Below are 13,373 nucleotides of genomic sequence, written 5' to 3'. Positions count from 1 at the left end.
TTTGGTCCCCCCTTCCTCTCCATTCATCAGGGGTGGACTGTGTTGTCTTTTCAATTCATTTATCTGCAGGAATGATTGCGACTATCAGTCTGAAGCTCACCGCCTGACTGGGGAGGTGAAAGTTTCGCCACAGGAAGATAAACCGCAAAATACAATATTGTACATGATTTGCGTGTGCATCGGATGCGAATTAGTGTGGGGGAAAATTCCACTCTTGTTTTAGGTAAATAGAAAACCGGTGGATTGGAGTTTGTACTCCTCTGTAAGGTCTGAGAGAGACTTTTGCATAAAGAGAGAAAGCGAGAGAAGTATAGGAGTGAGAGAATAACTGTTCGTGATTTTTTATTTCTGCTCTCAGTCGCCTCATTGAGTTGTAGACTGCCGGAAGATGCTTCTGGATGCAGGACCCCAGTACCCCACCATAGGAGTCACTACGTTCGGCTCCTCAAGGCATCACTCAACAGGCGAAGTCACAGAAAGAGAAGTGGCTTTGGGCATAAATCCGTTCGCAGACGGGATGGGAGCTTTTAAAATCAACCACAGCTCCCACGACCTGGGCTCCGGCCAGACGGCGTTCTCCTCCCAGGCTCCCGGCTACGCTGCTGCCGCCCTGGGTCACCACCACCACCCGACACACGTCAGCTCCTACTCTACCGCAGCCTTCAACTCCACCCGGGACTTTCTCTTCAGAAACCGGGGCTTCGGGGATGCCACCAGCGCGCAGCACAGCCTGTTTGCCTCGGCAGCGGGAAGTTTTGCAGGGCCACATGGACACTCCGATGCCGCCGGGCACCTGCTCTTCCCGGGACTCCACGAGCAAGCCGCAAGTCATGCATCATCAAATGTCGTCAACAGCCAGATGCGGCTTGGCTTTACCGGGGACATGTACGGCCGGGCTGACCAGTACGGCCACGTTACGAGCCCCCGCTCCGACCACTACGCCTCCTCCCAGCTGCACGGCTATGGCCCTATGAACATGAACATGGCGGCTCACCACGGGGCAGGGGCCTTCTTCCGATACATGAGGCAGCCCATCAAACAAGAGCTCATCTGTAAGTGGGTCGAGCCCGAACAGTTGTCGAACCCCAAAAAGGCTTGCAACAAAACGTTCAGCACGATGCACGAGCTCGTGACCCACCTGACAGTGGAGCATGTCGGTGGACCGGAGCAGTCTAACCATATCTGCTTCTGGGAAGAGTGCGTCCGAGAAGGAAAACCATTTAAAGCCAAGTACAAACTGGTAAATCATATCAGAGTGCACACCGGAGAGAAACCATTCCCGTGTCCCTTCCCCGGCTGTGGAAAAGTGTTTGCCCGATCGGAGAACCTGAAGATCCACAAAAGGACACACACTGGTAAGAAATGTAACATGTTTTTTAAAATTTCCGCTCCAAAAGCGATGATTACACGTAAGACATATTTGACTGTGTAACAGGAATAGCTTATCATATGGAATGTTTTTGTTACGTTTTTACACACACAAAAAAATGTCAACAATATTGAATGCATTTATTAAATTGTATATACAGTATAACTTTATTATTCGTGTTTTGAAACTTTCAACAATGAATATAATGCAATAGGTTTGTGAAATATGTGGCGTGCTGTTGCGAACTGTTTATCTTAGTGGTCTAAGTAAAACATGCGAACACAACAAAATGTGTGCGTAAATATATAGGCCTACACACATTAAACAAATCATAAATACTGAAAATAAGGTTATCTTTATACAATGTCCTTTAACCACGTGACAACTGAAACTCTGAAATGTTCATGTTAAATGTAAATGTATCATAGTTCATATTCTCCGTGTGTAAAATGTTTATCTCGTGTCATTTTTTTCTTAAGGCGAAAAACCTTTCAAGTGTGAGTTTGAGGGCTGCGACAGACGGTTTGCCAACAGCAGCGACCGGAAGAAACACATGCACGTCCATACATCTGACAAGCCTTATCTCTGCAAGCAATGCGACAAGTCCTACACACATCCAAGCTCTCTGCGGAAACACATGAAGGTACATATCAATTTACACTTTTATTTTAATCCGTGGCTACTTAAAATTGTTCTGAATATTTAGCGTGCTATAAATAAGTCCATATATTGGATATTGTTGAGGAAAATGCTGTGTATACATTCCAGCAAATATGAACGTATGATGCAGTACAACTAACTAGCTGTTGTGTTTTCATTAAAAAAATCACGCTGTAATAATTTCCAAAATATTGCATCATGCATTTTAATTTAGGATCTTGGTTTATTTATTAAAAATGGATTATCATTAACATGTATATAATTAGCCGGTGTATTTTCTTCTCACTATGGAGAACTTTAAGCATTCCGTAAAGTATGGCAGCGTATGAGTAATACACAGGCACGCTGTCAAATGTAAAAATGTCCTGTTGTTCATTATTATTATTTTCGCTCTGTCTCGTAGGTTCACGAGGCTACCACGCAAGGACCCCAACCGTCACCAGCGGCCAGTTCCGGGTACGAATCGTCCACGCCGCCCACCATCGTGTCCCCGTCCACAGAGAACCATAATTCCAGTTCCATATCACCGGCAACCTCGACAGTACACCACACGACCAGTCACCACACCACGCTGTCGTCAAATTTTAACGAATGGTACGTGTAAAACATTTTCACAAAGACTGCAGAAATAGGACTGCTTGGAATCAAAGACTTTGAAAGTCAGTCTATTATGCGTGGACAGAGAAAAATACGAGGAAGCCAAAATGGTTGGTTAATGGCTACAGAGAGAGAGAGACAGAGTGATGCATGGACAAGGTGCACGACCAGCTACCAAGTTAAAGTTTTTTAAACACCCCCCCCCCCCCCACCCTCGGCTCTTTTTTGAAAGACTGCACGCAAGATATCTCAATGCATGCTATCTGCGGTTCGTGGCCTGATTTTCTTTGTACATAAAGATTCACAGTTCAAACGTGTTATATTTTATTTTGTAAATAGTTATATCACAGTTTAAGGGGCATTTGTGAAAACGTGGTCCCTAGATATATGGAAAATGAGATGGTTTTACCAATAATATTGCGATGACTAGTGTTGATTGAACAGAATGTTGTAGATGATGTGTACCCCAATGTGAATTACTCAGTATAACTTCCGTCTCCACTATGACGTCGACCTTACCGACTATTAGTCTATTAATGTGCTTTTGTATTTGGTACCACATTCCGTCTACGGTCCAGTTGGAGTAGCACAGTACTTACCATTGCTGTTATTTAATGTCATGTCGATAAATCGTGTAGTGAAAGCCTGAAACTCCGTGTCAATCTGTTTATGTACGTGATAAAATATTTTAAAAAACTATTTGTCCATTACCTTGATAATGTCAAGGCAGTATTACCTACATGTATATAGCTCAATTTTCCATATTTATCCGCATGTAAAGGGGAACGTTAGAAATGATCGGGATTTATGGAGAAATACGCTCTTATGTAGAATTTAGTCTACACAAAATGTTTGGTTACATTTCGTACTATATTAAAGCATAAAAAAATACAACCAACTATTGTCTTCCAATATGTTTTGTCTCTCATAGCCTACTGTCTAAATATGACTGGACATCAAAATGACTGTTTCGTGATTACCTATGTATACCATTATCATTAACAACACAGTTAAATAGAGAACTAGGCATTTAGTAAAGCATGATAAGCCTATATGAGGTATTATATTGAAATAACTATCATACTAAATAACCGTTTTAAATGACATGTTCACAGGGGCACAAATCAAAGAGGTGGTGCGCATTTCATAACACACGAATATCAATGAAGTGACATCATATGCGGACCGTCTTATCAGGCTCGGCTTATCAGGCTCGTCTTATCAGGCTCGGCTTATCAGGCTCGTCTTATCAGGCTCGGCTTATCAGGCTCGGCTTATCAGGCTCGGTTTATCAGGCTCGGTTTATCAGGCTCGGCTTATCAGGCTCGGCTTATCAGGCTCGGTTTATCAGGCTCGGCTTATCAGGCTCGGTTTATCAGGCTCGGCTTATCAGGCTCGGCTTATCAGGCTCGGCTACTGCTCTATCACCCGCTTATCGAAGGGCACCACCTCAATCACATCATGCTGCCTTTTTAGGCTTGCACAATCCAATTCAGTAATACGAAATTAATGTTAAGTAATTTCATTATTCCTGTCCTTGTCTCCTGTTAATCCATAATTAACATACCAGTCCTTGCCCTCGAGTAATTCGCGAATGTAAACGGTTAATCGTGACGGATATAATTATCAGTCTGTGTAAACGAAATTGTTTATGTTTTTACTTAATTGTTTGTCGATGTAATTCAGTTTCCCCAAAGCTAGCTGTGTCAGATGGATGTCATAGTGCCGAGGAAGTGTTGGGACTTCTGGAGTCAGTGTTGTAGTCTTTGTTCCGTGGTGTAGCCAGCCTGGTTGACCGGACCATTAGGCAGGGTTCACGTCAACAGACAGACGCCAGTGATCACCAGCCTGGCCTGCGTCGTTAACACTGCCAGTGCGCTAAAGCGACACAGAATAGAATCATATAATCCCCGATCTGTCAGTCTGCAGCTGACAACATGACACGTTGGACAGGCCGAAAAATGACGAAACAATTCTAACAGAAAAGACGAAGACAAATGGCCTGCACACAATGTTCAATTCATCAGTCATCAGTAACAATCCTCACGCAGTGTGTTTATGTGTGTGTTTTTTTTTACATATAGTTTACAGTAATACTACGGGCCTAAACATTTTCTCTGAAATAAGATTTGAAATAAGATCTGTTTTTTAAAATTAAAATGATTTGCAATCGTAAAGGATGGAACTAAGAGTTGAAATATGATCTGTTTTTATAAAATACGTTACCATGGTCCAGGATGAAATAGAAGAATTACTATGTGTTTTTCCAAGTCCATATAAAACATTTGATTGAAAATGTAAGAGTGTGTGTATGTGCATTCGTGTGTGTGTAATTTAAATGGCGGAAATTCATGATATCTAAGGTGATTTGTTTGAAATCTATTCATTTATTTTTCCTGATAAATGAATGGCGGTACTAAAATGACTTTTCCGACTCTATTTAAGACTATCTATTTAGATTCTAGTGCAAATACGTTTTCATTCATGCATCATTAGACCAGCTATAGAAAGTGCTGTGTATACCATATACCCATAAATATGTTTTGCATTATAGAAGGACATTGGTTTTGTTTGAAAAGACCGGTCGTTCTCCAACAAAGCTAGAAAGCTTTGCTTATCGACTCTGGTCTTGAATTTCCTTAACATTTATTTTGAACTAAAATATCACTAGGCCTCAAATATAACTTTATAATATTATTAAATGTTACCAGATCATATCGTTATATCGCACACCTGGTTTCGGAAAAAGCAACAAATGCATGTCGAGGCTGAATTCAACTGCAAAGTGTCTTGAACTACGAGACAACCATGGTCCCATCATGCCAATATCAGCGCTACACAGACAGACACTACTAAAGCAGGTATATGCAGAGATTCCATTAGGTTACTCAAGTTTGTCCATGCAGAGGGGGGGGCTTTAGAACCACACACTGTGGGTCGTAGTGATAGCCTAAAAAGTAACACAATAGTCCTATAATTACCAATGTCCTACATTTGTTCTCAGTCTTTTCAAATGTTAATTGTTGACTTTTGTTCTGTAATAACACATGACGATGTCTGTTTTTTAATGTAAAATGTCGACTGTAAGTCGCTTTGGATAAAAGCGTCTGCTAAATGGCATATATTATTATTATTATAATTACATTGTTTATGTGTGTTTATGATTAATTTAATTACATTTGTTTTACATTTTGGAATGTAAACGATATATATATATATATATATATATATATATATATATATATATATATATATATATATATATATATATATATATATATATATATATCTGGTAGAATCAATATTTGAGATTCTTCCTTTACAAAAATAGCTGACATGGAAATCTTCTCGTCTCCAGACGAAGATGTCTGAATGACAGGCGGTGTAGCCAACACGGCGTGCATGGGCTCTTATGAACCGGATAATCGACGGAATAAGGAAATCTCATCCTTTCAGTTTTGTTCACACTAACTTAATTTGTTCAGTTGACTGTATTGCGACGTTTCTTAACGGTCACAACAAGCTGAAAACAGCAGAGTCGCGTTTAAAGCTCTCGAACAGCGCAGGCGCCAGCCCTCAGTGCGCCTAGCTTGTCAATGAATATTTATGACTTGCGCTAGCAGCCAGTTAAACCCAGGCCGAGCTGTGTGTGTTGTTTTCAATGATAGAAATTAATGCGAACTTGCACGTTCCAACTATTAATTATATTTAAACCTTCAGGAAAATATTTGACCCATGAATACAGACATGTGTCACTTTATAACTTTAACACGCAGGTTATTGCAAAGTAAAATATCCTGTTCCAAATATGATTAGATTATAGCATAGTATGGTCCAATTATAATATAGACGTCAAATATTCAATTAAGATGTTAATGGAAATCCAGGTTTTATTATTTGACTAACAGACCTACAAAACGGGTAATACTAACTATCGAACAAAGCCGTTCGCTACCAAACAGCTGCTTACTTTCTCCAATAATATAAGACAATATGTTTCATCATTTCAGAGTTATTTCAAGTTCTGAACAAAGTTTAGAAGACATTCTGTATGATTATGTTCGTTATTGTTATACCCTAACCTTTTTTTCTGATTGGGTGTTGGAGTGTAAACCTGGCAACTTGTTTCTAATGCGCACTTGTTGTTGGCCTATACAATCCTCAAATCTGTCAAGTTATTAACATAGTTGCCAGGCTGCAGGAAGGATTAGTCTAGTATCAAGTTACTGACTTGACCAGTCTATGTACTAGAGCTGAGGCGTTGGTTGAACCCGGCAGTACATGGAGCCCCGGAGCCCCGGAGGTACACGGAGACCCAGTCGGGAGAAGAGAAGGAAGGCTGTTGTGCCACTTGATGAATCATGACTCTGCCCGTCCACGGTTCCACATGTTCATCCCACGGTGTTAACTAAATGAATAAGATACATATTTAGTCGTAAGACTACATGCTCATATGTATAGGGTAGCGTATGTGTCCCCCCCCCCCCCAAAAAAAAATCAATGATGGCGCAGACATGTTTAGTGCGCAGATTTCCCCAATAGACAATTGATCTGACGATTGAATAGTTTAGTCCTTATTATGGTAACAGGTGAAAAAAAAGCATCGGTGTGATTACACGTTTTTTTTTAACCTTGGGCAAAAATGTGTATTTATTATAATGATTGTGATGATTCTGCTAATGTTCTGTTTGTTATCGTGTCGTTATCTCTTCTGTGTGGTTTCTTTTCATGAACCCAAGGCAAATAAAGACATCCAGCCTTACAGATCAGAGAGCCGCTTGCCAAGGGCCCTTCATATCCTTAATGTTTTCCATCCACCTACTTACGATCTTGGTTAAATGACAACGCTATTTTCTTACATATACATAACATTTAAAGGAAACCTTTGATGATGGGTAAACCTGTTTGTATCGATGCGTATTGTTCTATATATGTCTGAGCTATGCTGTACCCTTCCCAAGGCCACTATATATCCGTTTTCAGAGATAAAGATCCTTATTCGCCAGCCGTACAGTGGACAGTGAATCATATCAACCCTACAATGAACCTCTCGGGTTGCCGTCTAGCTGTTAGGCAGAGATGGATGTGAGAGGGGCAATTCCTGCCCTTTCTCCAATGTAAAGGTAGTTGGACTTTTTTTTCTCTCTCTCTCTTCCTCAATTCACATGCGCTTGTCCTTTGGCTGACTTCTCGGCTCTGTTCAAAAGCCTCTGATAGGTTGATCTGCCTGAGCCGCTGTGTGCTGCGGAGTTGAACTTTGAGAGGTGGTATGGAAAACTCCATATTCATGCTCCGCGTAAAGCTGACATGAGCGCGTCAGATGTGTATGGAATATATATATATATATATATATATATATATATATATATATATATATATATATTCTGATATATTACTACCGTGGAAAGACATTCTAACGGGAAAGTTAATGCAACACTAATGTCGTAATAATTTGCATTGTTAGCAGCTCACTTGAAGATACCAATTGTACGCGTTAAACGTCAACGAGCATAGACATAGACATATCGTGTTAGAAATGAATAGAGTAGAATTAGTTAGTTCTGTATCAAATAGGCCAATATTCTTAATATTAATATGTTGAGTTCTCGATTCGAGATAGGGCCTACGTTATTTTTATTTTGACTTTTCATTTTGGATCAATTCATAATAAAAATAAAAAAGGAACGTTATAAGGCTCTTAGTAGCCAACCTCCTCGTTTACACCCTGGGTGAGGTTGTACGTGGGCTCCTGGGTCAGACATGGCGCAGTGTGGATTATATATTTGTCTATAGGTAAATGATATGAACACCTTCACTTATAATTAGAAACCATTGTATGTGTCATTAGAAATAATTGGAACTCATGTCTAGGATATTAGCACTCATATGGATAAAGGAATAATTAGTGGAGGTAGGCTCGTTAATTACCGTGTTCAGTCTGATTCAGAGGTCTTTACCGGTCTTTCATGAGTTAATAAAAACAATAGTCAAGTCTTTATATAATATCAAAAGATTGGCTTAATGCCTTTCAACGGACTGGTCACTTCCTGCCAGACACAACCCAAAGTGGAATAAGGGTTGACGCTCGTTTCCTGCCATCATGCAGTATAGCTGTATGTATGTCCCACATTTCCCCCTGCGATTCGCCCGAATCGCCCAGCAGCTAAATAAAGAACGGTCATGTACCATGAGTCACGCAGATAGCTGTCTGAGACACCAACCAGTCAGTAGTGGCGCTGGACAGGCACAGTGACACGCTATTAAGTTTAGACCACAGAAGATTTGTAGAGGCGCTGACATTGTCCATGTTGTCGCCTTTCCCTGACATGTTGCTAAATGGGTTCATTCCAATTAGATGTTTGCGACAGGGGTAGACCAGGGGGTAGACCAGGGGTAGACCAGGGGGTAGACCAGGGGTAGACCAGGGGTTAGACCAGGGGTAGACCAGGGGTAGACCAGGGGGTAGACCAGGGGTAGACCAGGGGTAGACCAGGGGGTAGACCAGGGGGTAGACCAGGGGTAGACCAGGGGTAGACCAGGGGTAGACCAGGGGGTAGACCAGGGGGTGGACCAGGGGGTAGACCAGGGGTAGACCAGGGGGTAGACCAGGGGTAGACCAGGGGTTAGACCAGGGGTAGCTTCCTCCCTGGGCCGTTGTTTCCCACCCCGATGCAGTGGTTTAGGGCTAGAAAAACATCACCATCCGTCCCCTACAGAAGGCATCATGTCAACTGTACAAATTAAAGCAGCCAATTTAAGTTGTTAATCTTTGTTGTTTTATGACACACAACTACACAGAAGTAATGTCGCGAGGCCTGCGTTTTTTTATATGTTTTTTTTACCTCTCCTTTTTTTATGGCACAGGTCATTTGACTTAGTTATCTCATGTATGCTAAACCATTTTTAATTACACTTGTAGAAGGCAATAAAACATAAATGCTATTTCGTTGTTTTGTAAATTAAATCCTATTAGGTTAGGGTTGGTATTTTATATCCTCTTCATAAGAGAGAAAGAGAGAGAGACAGAGAGAGAGAGAGACAGAGAGAGAGAGACAGAGACAGAGAGACAGAGAGAGAGAAGCAGAGAGAGAGAGAGGGAGAGAGACAGAGAGAGAGAGAAGCAGAGAGAGAGAGAGACAGACAAAGAGAGAGACAGAGAGACAGAGAGAGAGAGAGAGAGAGAGAGAAAGCAGAAAGAGAGAGAGAGAGAGACAGAGACAGAGACAGAGACAGAGACAAAGAGAGAGACAGAGACAGAGAGAGAGAGAGAGAGAGAGAGAGAGAGAGCAGAGAGAGAGAGAGAGAGACAGAGACAGAGACAGAGACGTATCTATTATAAATACAGGAGCATGCGCACTACCAACGGTTATCTATTATAAATACAGGAGCATGCGCACTACCAACGGTTATCTATTATAAATACAGGAGCATGCGCACTACCAACGGTTATCTATTATAAATACAGGAGCATGCGCACTACCAACGGTTATCTATTATAAATACAGGAGCATGCACACTACCAACGGTTATCTATTATAAATACAGGAGCATGCGCACTACCAAAGGTTATAGATTAGATATACCATATGTATAGCTGATGTGAATATTTCATTTGACTTCCATTCATTTATTTTATGTGACACTACATGCAATTCAGTTTTATGATATTCGTAATTAAATTTGGACAAAATATATCTCATGTGGATTTATTTATTTTGTTGTAGCCTAACTAAAATCTATGCATCGTTGAGCTTTGAACCATTTTTGAATAGGCAATCATGTGAAATAACAAATCGTGCAATTCTGTTACGTAATCTTTTTTTTGTGAATCGAAGGAAATTCAAATTTATTGTTTCAAAATATTTTAAGCCATCAATACTTTTACATTAGGACGCGTTTAGGTCTTGGCATGAGTTGAATTAAAGTACCACAAATCCTAACAGATTGTCATTAAAGCTACAAAACATATTCTGTACCCTTGGGGAAGGTATCTTGTACTCTTCTTAGATTAGAATTAGACACACAGATATGTTGTAGAGAAACGACTTCAATTAACATAATCACTGACCTCATTATTATTGTGCTCTGAACCGAGAGGGAAAGTTTTCTTCCTTTGTCATTAGGACATGATAGAGATGTCCTCAAACTGTTCTCAGTTGACTTCCAGCAGGAGTCCATGGCAACCGACAACCACACCTATAGTGTTCATAGGAGTTGCTTGTTCTAGGTTCATTTAATATGGTCTGCGTAACGTCACTCTCTAAATGTTTAAATCTGTGATTTAAAAGAAAAATATTATTCTGTCAACCGTTGTTGTAGTGACACAATCTAACGTGACCCAGTTATTTTTTCTTTTACCAGGTATTTACATTCTGAAAACGGGCTCCTATCAGTAAGGCTATAAACCTAATGAAAATGGACTCATATATATAAATGGTGAATATGTTTTCTAGCCACACCTGTTTGTGTCTTCTAAAGAGAACAGAGGAAAGAGAAGCTTTGAAGTGTGTTGATGTTTCATTTCCTTTCTCTACAGGGTGACAGAGTGTATCCTAGACCTACTTGCAAGCCAAGCTTTGCTTAAATAGCGCAAGCAATGGGATTGTATATTGTCATTGAGTAGCAGTAGCCTAATTATAAAGGGAATTTCAGAGCAGCCAAACCTAGCGTTCTGGTGTAGTTGCATAATTACATTTAGGTTATCACAACACTGCAGGACAATTTGTTTAGCTATTCTGACAGGCAGTTTTAGCCCACAGTTCTTCAAAACGTTTAACAACATTCCTATCTGTTTGGTGAACTTACCCATGTGTCTTTTTCCAACGTCTCAGATCCACAGTTGACATTGTGTCATGTGCTGTGGACATTGTGTGGCCCTATGTCATGTGCTGTGGACATTGTGTGGCCCTATGTCATGTGCTGTGGACATTGTGTGGCCCTATGTCATGTGCTGTGGACATTGTGTGGCCCTATGTCATGTGCTGTGGACATTGTGTGGCCCTATGTCATGTGCTGTGGACATTGTGTGGCCCTATGTCATGTGCTGTGGACATTGTGTGGCCCTATGTCATGTGCTGTGGACATTGTGTGGCCCTATGTCATGTGCTGTGGACATTGTGTGGCCCTATGTCATGTGCTGTGGACATTGTGTGGCCCTATGTCATGTGATAGAGAATGCAGATGTATGCAGGTGTGGTCGGAAGGAGGTAAGATACAGCTGTCTTAAGATCAGTAGGCGTCAGATAGCACCATTGCTGAAAAAAATGCATGCCTTTGTTTTAACTCCTTGTTTTATACTCAATGTCATCGGTTGTGGTTGATGTATTTAATTGATAAATCTTCTTCAGGATCGGTGTCCCTTTCACAGGAACTGTTGACCTAACGTAGGCTAATGCGATTAGCATGAGGTTGTAAGTAACAAGAACATTTCCCAGAACATGGACATATCTGATATTGGCAGGAAGCTTAAATTATTGTTACTCTAACTGCACTGTCCACTTTACAGTAGCTTTTACAGTAAAATAATACCATGCTATTGTTTGAGGAGAGTGCACAATTTTGAACATGAAAAGTTATTAATGAACAAATTAGGCACATTTGTGCAGTCTTGATACATTTTCAACAAAAACGCAATTGTTCATTGTATCAGTCTACAACTTTGCACATACACTGCTGCCATCTAGTGGTCAAAATCTAAATTGCACCTGGCCTGGAATAATACATTATGGCCTTTCTCTTGCATTTCAAAGATGATGGTACAATAAAATACAAAAGAACAGTTGTTTTTTCTTTGTATTATCTTCTACCAGATCTAATGTGTTTTATTCTCCAACATTTATTTCACATTTACACAATCTTCAAAGTGTTTCCTTTCAACTGGTACCAAGAATATGCATATCCTTGCTTCAGGTCCTGAGCTACAGGCAGTTAGATTTGGGTATGTTATTTTAGGCTAAAATTTAACATAAAGGGGCGGATCCTTATTAATGAGGGCTCCTCACTTGCGCATGCTGAAAGGACCACAACTGGCGCCAAATTAGTTTACTAGCCTTGCCTCATTTTTGGGCCAAAACAGAAGATGCTTAATTGATGAAATTGGTATCCATTTCATTATCGATTTAAATGATGGATATGAAGTATTCATAAACTTTATAAAGCAGATCAGAGATGATGTAAAGAAAAGAGAAGCCACCTCCCTCCAGGTAACAGCTCAATCTTGAAATGATTTGCCTTCCTCCACTTCCGGTTGTTGCCTCCAATTCGATTCAAAGCAGTGGACATTTTATCACCAAATTCTTCACATTTATATTGAAGTCAACTGTGTAGACTCCCTGTCTAACAGATGCAATGAATTGAACTTTGTGTTGTTATTACCTTTGGCATCACGCTGTCCAGCCTGCCCAGATGATTGTGTTGTGTTTCTACTCTAAGACTGGCCCATAAATACATACAGTGCTGTGACAGCCAGAGGCTGTGAAACAGACATGGCATTTCGGAAGAGAAATTACCTTCAATTCGGTGTATCCTCCATTCGACACCAGTGCCCCCCCCACATTGTCTCTTTACCGGTACCCCCCCCTGTATATAGCCCTGCTATTGTTATTTACTGCTGCTCTTTAAATATTTGTTATTCTTATCTTTTTTACTTTTTTGGGGGTTGTATTTTCCAAAAACTGATTTGTTGGTTAAGGGCTTGTAAGTAAGCATTTCCCTGTATGACAAATACAATTTGATTTGACTTAATTCC

The 13,373-nt window shown here is 40.5% G+C and overlaps 1 protein-coding gene across 1 annotated transcript; it reads left to right on the top strand.

Moving 5' to 3' along the window:
- Window positions 1-4,927, top strand: zic1 (zic family member 1 (odd-paired homolog, Drosophila)). Its single transcript, XM_046355407.1, has 3 exons — window positions 1-1,355; window positions 1,849-2,012; window positions 2,433-4,927. The coding sequence occupies exons 1-3, from the start codon at window positions 389-391 to the stop codon at window positions 2,631-2,633; spliced, it is 1,332 nt and encodes a 443-aa protein (XP_046211363.1). The 5' UTR covers window positions 1-388; the 3' UTR covers window positions 2,634-4,927.
- The last annotated feature ends 8,446 nt before the right edge of the window (window positions 4,928-13,373 follow it).

The sequence above is a fragment of the Oncorhynchus gorbuscha genome, linkage group LG07 (genome assembly GCF_021184085.1).
Source record: "Oncorhynchus gorbuscha isolate QuinsamMale2020 ecotype Even-year linkage group LG07, OgorEven_v1.0, whole genome shotgun sequence".
Classification (NCBI taxonomy): domain Eukaryota; kingdom Metazoa; phylum Chordata; class Actinopteri; order Salmoniformes; family Salmonidae; genus Oncorhynchus; species Oncorhynchus gorbuscha.
Note: the sequence above shows the minus strand (reverse complement) of the source record. Positions and strands in the feature narration are given on the sequence as shown.

Excerpts from the sequence above, each read along its gene's own strand:
- zic1 (XM_046355407.1), top strand. The coding sequence starts at position 389 with ATGCTTCTGGATGCAGGACCCCAGTACCCCACCATAGGAGTCACTACG. Across the intron at positions 1,356-1,848 it reads CCACAAAAGGACACACACTG|GCGAAAAACCTTTCAAGTGT; the intron begins GTAAGAAATGTA and ends TTTTTTCTTAAG. Across the intron at positions 2,013-2,432 it reads CTCTGCGGAAACACATGAAG|GTTCACGAGGCTACCACGCA; the intron begins GTACATATCAAT and ends TCTGTCTCGTAG.